Source organism: Cannabis sativa, chromosome 3, assembly GCF_029168945.1.
Source record: "Cannabis sativa cultivar Pink pepper isolate KNU-18-1 chromosome 3, ASM2916894v1, whole genome shotgun sequence".
Lineage (NCBI taxonomy): Eukaryota > Viridiplantae > Streptophyta > Magnoliopsida > Rosales > Cannabaceae > Cannabis > Cannabis sativa.
Window position 1 is genome coordinate 58,056,179 of NC_083603.1, and position 11,536 is coordinate 58,067,714.

An 11,536-nucleotide genomic window follows, 5' to 3' on the forward strand; every position below is an offset into this window, starting at 1 on the left:
ATATTTATTAATTGAACCATACAAAGTATCATAATTAACAAATATGCCCCTAAAACTCTTTCTTTACAATTTCGCCCTTACTTAGTGAAAAATTCACAAATAGACATAGTCTAATTTGAGAATTATAATTGATTAATCAAAACCAATTACATGAGTCTTACAAGCAATATTATCTCAACTAGTGCGGGGACCATGGGTCTATATAACCGAGCTTCCAATAAGTAGATCAAGAATTTAGCACTAAAATTCACTAACTTATTAATTCTTCGTTGAATCCACGCATAGAACTTAGAATTGCACTCTCAGTATATAGAATGCTCTATATGTTCCACCATATAGACACATCATTAGTTATCCATTGTTATAATCCTAATGTGATCAATGATCCTCTATATGAATGATCTACACTGTAAAGGGATTAGATTACCGTTACACCCTACAATGTATTTATTCCTTAAAACACTTGACCCCGTATAAATGATATTTCAGCTTATGTGAAATGAGTACTCCACCATTTATGTTCGTTTGGTCAAGCTCGAAGGAGATCATCCTTTGCTTACTATTCGCCAGATAGAAGCTATAGATTCCATGTTTATGTTAGCGCTCCCACTCAATTGCACTACCGTGTTCCCAAAATGTACGTATCACCCTGACCTAAAAGTAGGCTTAACTAACAAATCAAAGAACACGAATAGCCTCCTGAGATTGAGCCTAATCATAACAGGATTAAGATCATTTGATCTAGGATCAACTAGGCGATATTGACTTGAATAGATATTACGGTAAGTTTAATTAAATCTAAGTCAAAGTTCAATATCGGTCCCTTCCGATGCATACTCCATGCATCCAACCTGAGCTTTACTTTAACCAATGCTCTGGAAAGGACATAGCACTTCTCCAAATGCAAGTAAACTCTGTTGTAGATTATCATATCAGTAAAACCCTATGTCTGATAAATCTAGGAAACTTTATTCACATAGTCATGTTTACTTTCCAATGTGTTGACGGCACAATAAACAGGATCAAGTATGTGAAAAGGGTTTCAGATGAATTTATACATTATGTACATATAATCATGAAATAAATCATGTGAACCATGCAACATTAAATGTTATTTCTGATCTATATTAATAAGTAAATCTGATTATATTGAAATGAGTTTTATTTAGGGCATAAAACCCAACAATTTATTCTTTAAGATCATTGGCAATTTGAGTTTAGCCCTATCACTGATGTCGTGGATGCTCTAGAAATTTGTTATCAAGCCACACTAGCACATCAACTCAGTGGTCACCAAATCCTCCACTTTTAGTTCTTCCTTTGAAAAAGCCTCATAGAAGGTTATTCATTGTTTTAATTCTTCTATTAGCGTGGACCTGTGGTTGGATTCTATAAGAAACAAACGGAAGTCAGGTACATAGATGGGAATATGTTTTAAACTGTCAGAAAAAAGTTACAAAAAAATGAGTCTCAAACCTGGAATTTTGAAGTCCACTGAAAGGGCTGGGACTCACTTTAGAGGGAAAATTGTCATGAACAACTAGTACTCATGAAGATCTAGGCAATGAAAGAAGGTGCTTGTTTGGTAGTGAGTTTGCTTGTACTTCTGAAGATGATAATGTTGGGTTTTGTGCCCTAAATAAAACCCATTTCAATATAATCAGATTTACTTATTAATAAAGATTAGAAATAACATTTTATGTTGCATGGTTCACATGATTTATCTCATGATTATATATATAATCATATGAATTTGTTAATGATTATATGAATTTGTTAATGTATGAATTCTATTTAAGTCCAAAACATATGAATTTGTTAATGATTATAGTGTTGTCAGCACAGTGGAACATAATCTTAATTATATGTTCGAAAGTTTATTCCTTGATTTGTCAGTTCACTGGATTTAGACTGTCATGATAATCAGCGATAGGTATTCTTACACCTTGGATGAGTGTTATGTCCTTTCCAGGACATTGGCAAAGTTTACTAGTATCAGATGTATGGAGTATACATCGAAAGGGACCGATATTGAACTTTGATTAGATATATTAAAATTTACCGTAATATCTATTCAATTCAATATCACCTGTTGATCCTAGATCAAAAAATCTTAATCCTGATATGATTAGGTTCGATCTCAAGAGTACTATACATGTTTTTTGATTTGTTAGTTAAGCCTACTTTTGGGTCAGGGTGATACGTACATTTTGGAAACATGATAGTATAATTGAGTGGGAGCGCTAACATAAATACGGAGTCTATAACTTCTATAGGAATTTAGAAGTGAAATGATGATATCCTTCGAGCTTGGCTAAACAGAGATAAATTGTGGAGATCTCATTTCACTTCGCTGAAATATCATTTATACGGAGCTAAGTGTTTTAAGGATAAAATACATTGAAGGTGTAACGGTAACTTAGTGCCTATTCAATGTAGATCATCTATTAGAGGGTCATTGATCAAATTAGGATTATAACAATGGATAACTAATGATGTATCTATATCGTGGAACATATAGAGCGTTCTATATGACTGAGAGTGCAATTCCAAGTTCTAAGTGTGGATTCAATGAGGAATTAATAAGTTAGGGAATTTACTTGGTATATTCGGTTCAACTTATTGGAAGCTCGGTTATATAGACCCATGGTCCCCATACTAGTTGAGACCATACTGCTTGTAAGATTCAGTTAATTGATTTTAATTAATCAATTAAAATTCTAAAAGTTAGACTATGTATACTTTATGAATTTTCACTAAGCAAGGGCGAAATTGTAAAGAAAAGAGATTCTAGGTTTATTTATTAATTAAGAGACTTTATATGTCTAATTAATAAATATATTAAATGACAATATTATTTAATAATTATTTTTTAGTTATTAAATAATTAGAATTGGCATTTAAATGGTTAAATTGGAAAATTGACATTTTTGAGAAAATGGGATTGAAAAATAACAAAATGGGAAAGTTGCAAAGTCAGGCCCAATTTCCTTATCTGGCCACCCACTATGCATAGGCTTTTACCATTTATTTTTCCATTATTTTAATGACATACAATTCTAACCTAAACCTAGATGGCATTCTATAAATAGAAAGTGTTGGCTTCAGGAAACAATGTCCTTGCATATTGTTCCTTTCAAGAAAAGCTATGCGCCACCCTTTCTCTCTCTTTTCCTCTCTTCAAATTTCGAAATTCCCTTGAGTGATAGAGTAGTGCCCACACACATCAAGTGGTATCTCAATCATAGTGTGTAAGATTGTGGAGAATCAGCATTAAAGAAGGAGAGAAAGAGACCTAGATTCAGATCTTGATTATGCTCTGCTACAGAAAGGAATCAAGGGCTAGAGATCTGAATGGAAGGAGTCATTATATTCCACTGCACCCAATGTAAGGTTTTCTTAAACTCTTATGTGTTTAATTTCATTGTTTTAGAATTCATATTAGGATGTTAATGAAACATACTTGGTAGTAAATCTAGATCCTGGTAAAATATTTCCAACAGATAGAACCCAACCTTTGTAGGGTGCCCCCGGAAGGGTTGCGGTTTAACTCATAAAAATACAATATTTCCATCGGGGTTGGGGTGGCCTGGCCCTAGGATTTACAAAATACAAACCATTTGGATAGCAGTTTGTAAGAAACTGGAAGAAGCTAAAAAGGCATGATTCTCGCCTTAACGCAAAATTGAGCTGTGGGCAATGCATGAAATATGCAACCATCACTGGAATGCACCACCAACAAGCTATAATTCCTTAGCATATTGGGATGTTGAATCAATCTCCCAGAATGAGATATTAAGCGCTAAAGGGGATAGAGAAGTAGCATAGGCTTTACGTTTACCTTTCTCATTCACTTTTCTTGTAACCTGGATGTCGTGAGAAGGCCCTTCTCCTCGAGCTGGGTCCTCAAGACCCGAACACATAGGGGGTGCGTTCACTGAAGATGCTCTAGAGAACTAAGTGATTAATACCCCATATCAAAATGTCAAATAGGATATGGGGAAGGCCTCCCCAAACTTCTTGAAGAGGTCCCAATAGAACTCTTGACATAAAAAGACCACCCTTAAGGAGCAATCTGCAATGGTGACAAATCGAGAACCTAAGAATACAATAGAAGCAAAAGTCTAGATTATCCCCTCACAAAAAAAAAAAAAAAAAAAGAGAAAAGGAGATTGTCCTAGAATTTTACCTAAACCAAGATACTCTTAACCAAAACATCAAAAACCGAAACTTTTCTTAAACACAAACACTCACACCGACCTAGGCCAAAGGAGAAAAAACCTCAGTAGAGCCCTAGATCTATAGGTATTCCCCCTAAGGTTCAAGAGAACCCCTTACATACACATCAAACCTCATATTCAAACCTAAACCCTACACATGCAAAGCAATGTATTTCTACAAACTAAAAACCACATTTCATAATCAAAGAAGAAAATAGTTGTATAAATAAAAAGAATACTTACTTACAGATGGTTTACAGAAGAATTGTTGATTGCTTGCGGTTGTTCAAGGTCCCACGGGCCGCTCAATGGTCTAGTTATTACTTTCCTGGGTAGAACTCATCATCTGTGCGAGCTTCAATCATTGGAAAATCTACCAACAAGGTTGGAAAATAAAATGAGGTTTCAAGTTCAGAGGAGTTTGTTAGGGTGAGTGTTCTTCTGGTTCGAAGTTTTTCCTGAGGAAGCTCTGTGGGTTAAAACTTGCAGACTAAAGTGACAAAGAAAAAAATGAACTTCTTTGCCAAGTTTTTCATTTATATGGATGGCAACAACTTAGTAAGTTTTGAAATATACGGTCCAAATTATCTCGATCAAAAGCTTCCTTATCCAATAATTGGGGACTCAAAGAGTTTGCATTTAATGCACCTGGTAAGAGAGAATGGAGTCTTCATTACTTATCATTTCATGAAGCAAGTCCAATGCAGCACAAACCAGCTCTCTTTTCATGTCTTGTCGCCATTCACTGTCTATAAAAGACGTGCCTAAGCCTGGCACATAATCCGCATAACTTCACAAAATGGATGCCACATTTGAACAACACGATAGTTGTATCACAGGATATATCAACTCTTCAGTTGTCCAAAGTAGTACAAAAAGTTGCTTTCGAATTTCAAGATATGATTGGCATATAAGAATAATAGATCAAGCATCTAGAAGGAAGCTGCAAGCTTCCCATCATTCAAGAGTCCCAAGAGCTTGGGGGTAAATATTATATGTATTCCCAGATGCCTAATACGTGGCAGTCACAAAGGAGTGCCACTCTGGATGATCCAAGATTAGTATATGCTGACCGCTTGGAGATGCTGAAGGTTAATATATTCTAGAAGTCAATTAAAGGTCCCCAATGTTAGCGAGTACGAATAGTGATCAAGGACTCTTATTATCCATCTGTAATTGGGAAGGATCAGAGTTATCTGAAGCTTTAAGTATTGCAGAAAAGGTAGTAGGTCAGTGTGATTCGGGAAGGCTTTGGCTCGTTAATCCCAGAGCTTATCCGATAGTACCCTATTCGAAACCCAGAGCGACATTTACTTACCCTCTAACATCAAATTAGATCATGTTTCCTGTGTCAGACCATGGAAATGCGCATATGCCACTGAAGCCTCCTTTTAGTCGAATGGCTTGTCTAGGCAATAACTTTTTAAGGTAAAAACTTTGAATGATGCGTGTCCCTGTCCATAAGAGATCCTTCAGTGTAGTCGTACACAACACAATGGGGAAGTTTCCTATCAACCAATGGTCAGATTGTCATGAACCTGCCCTTACAATGTGTTGAGTATGAAACCCTAGGTCAGTAAAGGGAACACCCTTATATCCACATGTAAGCATATAAATATCCTCATTATTTATGTACAAGGGGTGAATAAATTGATACTAGCCGAATCTATTCTAAAATTCCTTCTAGCTTTCTTCTTCATCGAGAGAAACGAAAGGAGTACAGAGCTATGGTTTATACTACAGACAGTTGAATTATTCAAACACTTGCGTAAAAGGCCAATACAACTGACTCGTGGACTAGTGATTGTTAACGCTCCAACCATGTAAAAATTATTTATCTTTTATTTACTATTTTACTCCTTTCTTAATTAAGCTCTAATTTATTAGCTTCCAAAAATCTCAAGTTATAATAATGTTTCTGTAAAACTCTATAATAATTAGCATTTTGCCATCAGATGTTAAATATTGTCTTTACTGAAATTTCTAGCTTCTTCCCAAGACTAAATGGTGATTATTACTTGAACAAAATAAGGAAAGAGAGAGTTTTGCTTTTTTCTAACTTAGAGATAATTCAAAGTTTTTCTCATTTAGTTCAAGTAATAATTATCATTTAGTCTTAGGAATAAGCTACAAATTCCACTAAAGACAACAATTAATAACTTGTGGGAAAATGATAATTTTTTCCATTCTTCCTCTTGAATTAAACTTATAACCTAGGGGTAAATGGTCTGAAACTATATTCCTAAATGATCCCTACATTCTAAATATCTAACGTTCTTGTCTTGATAGTTCTAAGATACTTAACCACTATCTACTCTAATGGCAAATCGACGTATGACACTATCACAGAGAGCACAAAACACAAAAAACGTAAAATTTTACATACAACATATATAATACATTTAGAATTAAAATATATCTCCATAATTAAGATATTATTTTATATGGCCTATTTTTAACAATAAATCCTAAACCCTACTAAAGAGCACATAATCATTAATTAATAATTAAATCATTTATTATCTTCTAATTCTCATGTTTTAACTATCTAGTCATTACATGCATCCACTTCCATTCAAAAGAGGCTAATTTGAATAAAAATATAGAATAATAACTTTAAAAGTTTACTAGGTAGGCCGAGCTCCTATTAAACCACTATAATTTTTGTGTCTATTTACATACTCGCACATATATTTTAAAAAATATTCTGGGGCTTTGTTCAATTTTAACTAAGAAAAGTAACAATATTACATAAATACTTCCACCTAGCCAAATAAATAAATATACAATTTAAATAAAAAAATTACACAAATACCACTTACACACACCTTCAACCCAGGATCCATGCTTCCTAGGTAACCATCGCGCAGCCACGCAGCAACTCAATGCAATTGAAGCAAAAAATTCAACTAGAAAGAGAACCACCATTAATTCAGGCGACTTCCCTTGAGAAGTCAACCAGAATAATTCAAAACATGGACTTTTTTGAATTTTATAAACAAAAAAGTGTAGAAAAACTACTACAAAACTAAAATTCAACCGAAAATCTATTTTAATTTGTATAAAACTAATTTTCTGACTTCAATTTTTAGATCCATAAAATGCAGATCTCAAAAAGTTGAACTGGATTTCCCAAACAATCCAACATAAGTATAATCCAAAAAAGCTTACATCAATATTATAATAAAATGTTTATCCTGGTGTATTTTCATTATTTTTTAATTCTAATGGTGAATTTGTTCATATTAAATCATGAAGAGGCATGTAGATAGAGTTACTTATGTGGAAACACTGTTTTAATTTTTGATGTATCATAACAGTTCCATTACAGTTTCATAATTATTTTGCTAATTTTTTTTATGTTGATACAAGTTGTCCATTTATTTAAATCTACTTCTATGAAAATATTAATGTGTATTACAATATAATTGAATAAATATAAATATATATAAATTAAATTCAATAAATTTAGATCTATAAATATAATTTTTTTTTTAAACAAAAAAATATAGGACTTAATGTTTTTGGTTATTATGGAAATAACCCAAGGCGAAAATCCACTTTGTCTTCAATTATTAAAATATTTTTCTCTTTAACTGGAACATCTTCGGTTTCGAGTTTCTTTAGAAAGACAAGACATTCCAGGTAGAAACCCAAAGATAAAAGTCTACATTTTTTTTTATAGTAAATGCATTCAAGACTCCCCTAAAATTATTGAGTTGCTCATATTTTACATGAAACCAATCCAAGATTATAAGCGATCGAGAGAAGCTTTTTAATTAATTAAGACAATAGATAAATCTTTGATTAAATTTGATAAAGTAATATGTGATCATAATGGATGAGCAACAAAAACTATTATTAAAATTGCTGACTAGATTATTGTACATGTTCTTGTCTTTCCACAATTGTCAGGATATGCACGAAACTTTAATTATTTTCATATGCATAACCTATTCCTATAATCTAGATCACAAAAACTTTGCTTAAAAGAAAAAATAGATATGGTTTGTGTATATTAATATATTAATGAGGGTTTTGATTATTGTAAAAGCTTATAAAATTAATATTTGGTCGTCCAATATATCCGAAGTCTATTGCAAGTGTCATTCTGGCTAAGTATTGAGCTCTATAAAAGCCCCAGCCTTGTGGAAAGTGGGAAAGTGGATACCATCTTTCTCTACAGGACACATACAGAGCACATAGATATATAATTAAATACATAAATGTAATGTATAATAGAATGATTTCAGATTTTTTTACAATGGGCTTTCTAAGTTGTTTGGTTACCTAACAAATTGCTTGTTTATAAGAATATACTGCTCATTTGTGGATCACTTTCCATTTCTAACAATAATTTGCTTTTGATATATAGCTAGCCCCCAACACCAAAATTAGGAAAGAATTCTCAAGCATTTTGCTCTAGTCTTTTCCTTTCTCTTTGTACTATAGAAGGTTTAAATAATAAATATATTTAGAAAAGTATGCATTTGTGGTTGTCCATTAGACCAATACCCTTTGCTTGTTGGCTATATCATATATATCAACAAAAAAATATTACTCTTACTTTTAGTTTCTTTTTTTCTTTCTATCTTTATTGGCAGCGCTTCAGAAATTGCAGGGTTAGGCACCTTTTTTTTTTTAATTGCCCTCTTGGCCACAAATTCAATGGAGCTGACATGTTTTTCACGTTCCATAAGTTGTTAGTTTAAACACTATTTGACTTAGTGATAAGAGTGACAGCCTCAAATTATTATTCTTCTATTAATATTGATTTGGTATGTACTTACTTATATGACATATTTTGATCTTAATTATATGACAAAAGACAAAAATTGAGAATCACAGTCACACTCAAAACCAAAACCCAATGTGAGTATACTAAAATATCCATTGATGTGAATATGCAAAGCTTAATTAACTAGAAGAAAAAAAGTTCCTCATGATTATTTCAAAGTCACGTCTCATAAAATTACTTATTTACCAAAAGAAAAAAGTCATGTCTCATAAGAAGATTACATTTCTGTTTAATTAAATGAAAGCTTTGTAAATTCTGCTTAAAAGTAGCATTTTACATTCAACTTATAAGAATCTCATATGATATGATATGATATATATATATATATATATATTTATCTATATTATATTATTAAAGGTATGGAAATTTTTAGTTTAATAATTTTTTTAAATTAACAGTTAAAATTAATATCTTTAAATTAATTAATTAATTATAATTTTTTTTATGAAAGAAAATTAATTTAAATATTTACATTTAATTTAAAAGTATCAATGAAATTAAAATATTCATACTTTTAAATAAATTTTAATTTAAAGTTGAATTAGAAGTTAAATCAATTAATTATGCATAGTTTATTATAAATTTAGTAGTTATATATATTATTTAAAAAATCTCAATTTAACTTATTTTATTATTTAATAAAATTAGTTAGACATATTTTTCAATAAATAATTTAAATTTAAATTAAATTTTATATATTCAAGAAAAATATAATTGAATTGTATTAAATTTAGTTTTATTATTAATAATTAATAATTAATAGGAATTCGAACAAAACATGCATCTTATTAATGCAAAGTATATAAACGTGCATTAATGTGGATAAATTAAGTATATATTTGTATATAGAGCTCTCATACATATATATATATATAGAACAGCATTAATTTACTCCAACGAAGTGATTAAAACCATTAAATGTCCACCAAGGGAACTGTTTTCCTTTTCTCTCCTTCATTAGTCATATAATAGCCAAATAGCTACATATTAATTTCCTACTATTAATATTTATATATATATATAAAGAATAATAGTAACCAATATACCTAGCTGTATATGTGTATCCATTATATATACTACTAAATATTTGGCTACTCTTATTCACCTACTATATATCTACTCTCACTCATACCATACTATATTACTATGCCATGCATCTTCTTAATCAACTTAATTGAGTGACAAAGAAGAGAAATCTTGTTACAAATTGCTGACCATAACACAGTATTCCAATACTATATATTTATATATTATATAGAGAAGACTGAACTAACACTCAGCACATTTCCCTTGGGGCTTTGGAGTGTGGCGATTATTGGCACCAGAACCAGGATAGTCATGAAGCTCCACATCCATTCTTTCTGGAATAATAGTTTCATCAGCCTCCCAAACAATATTCTCAGCTTTTGCCTGTAATAGTAATTGTTGAATTTAGAATTATTAATTAACTGCAACTTTCCTTCTATAATATATAATAGATTTATAATTGGTTTCAGAGATTTTTTAGATTTAGTCCTACAAACACTTATAATTTAGATCGTACCAGATTATTTGTTGCTGTAGGAAGTTGAGCTTGAACTCCATTTTGCATCATCAATCTTTCATTCCCTGAAACAAGTTCACAATATTTTAGGATTATTTTAAATGATATATATATATATATATATGAGGAAAAAAGAAACAAGAAGTGCTGGTGAGAATTGTTAAGTTACTTGTAAGTGGGATAGCATTAGAGCATAACAGGTGAGAAAAACCAAGAAGAATAACAAGTAGAGAAATGAGAGTTCTTGCTGCAGCCATAGTTAATTAATATTCCTTCTATGTATTTATGTATATAACAATACAAATAGTCTTCTCAGAGAAAACTAATACAAAATGTTTTGCTTCGTCTAAAATAAGAGGGTAACCCTCAAATTTATACATTTACGTAAAGTATAGGAAAATAATTAAATAAATAAACTTAAGAAATAATAAAAAAAAGTATTGAGATATAAATTAATTACTAAAGTTGAAAAGGTTGACATATAAGACACCATACAATAGTAAGGGCTTAACGCGTTTCAATCTTTCGCTCCACTCGTAGTGTGACCATAGATTTTTAGATAAAGAAAGAAAAAAAAATGCAGTACAGAAAGAAATTAAATTGGTAAGTGGGGTTTGTCCAGAAAAATATCATACGTTATAATATTAATTATGAAATAATAAGAAAAAGATGGAACTCACTATTCAAGTGGAGAGTGACACAACAATGATGGTTGTTGTGGCAAAAATTTAGCTCCTTCACTAATTTAGGTCAAGGGGTTAGTGGGAATCATCATTGGTGCTCTAGGATATTCAATGAATTTTATATTCACACTGATCATACCAAAGGGTTTCACATATGAAAATCTTTTAAAAGAAAATACTATTATGCACTTGTGTTTTTTTGTGTGACTCATTTTTTTAGTGGCACATAAAAAATGGAAAGTACTAAGAAGGATAAAAACTCCACCAAATTAATGTCTTAGCGATTTTGCAT

The 11,536-nt window shown here is 31.3% G+C and overlaps 1 protein-coding gene across 1 annotated transcript; it reads right to left on the minus strand.

Annotated features, from left to right (window-relative positions):
- Window positions 1-9,910: 9,910 nt before the first annotated feature.
- Window positions 9,911-10,914, minus strand: LOC115711617 (uncharacterized). Its single transcript, XM_030639990.2, has 3 exons — window positions 10,731-10,914; window positions 10,562-10,626; window positions 9,911-10,428 (listed from the first exon to the last, which is right to left on the minus strand). Exons 1-3 carry the CDS (start codon window positions 10,816-10,818, stop codon window positions 10,288-10,290), a joined length of 294 nt encoding a protein of 97 aa, XP_030495850.2. The 5' UTR covers window positions 10,819-10,914; the 3' UTR covers window positions 9,911-10,287.
- Between the last annotated feature and the right edge of the window lie 622 nt (window positions 10,915-11,536).

Excerpts from the sequence above, each read along its gene's own strand:
- LOC115711617 (XM_030639990.2), bottom strand. The coding sequence starts at position 10,818 with ATGGCTGCAGCAAGAACTCTCATTTCTCTACTTGTTATTCTTCTTGGT. Across the intron at positions 10,627-10,730 it reads TAATGCTATCCCACTTACAA|GGAATGAAAGATTGATGATG; the intron begins GTAACTTAACAA and ends AACTTGTTTCAG. Across the intron at positions 10,429-10,561 it reads CTACAGCAACAAATAATCTG|GCAAAAGCTGAGAATATTGT; the intron begins GTACGATCTAAA and ends TTACTATTACAG.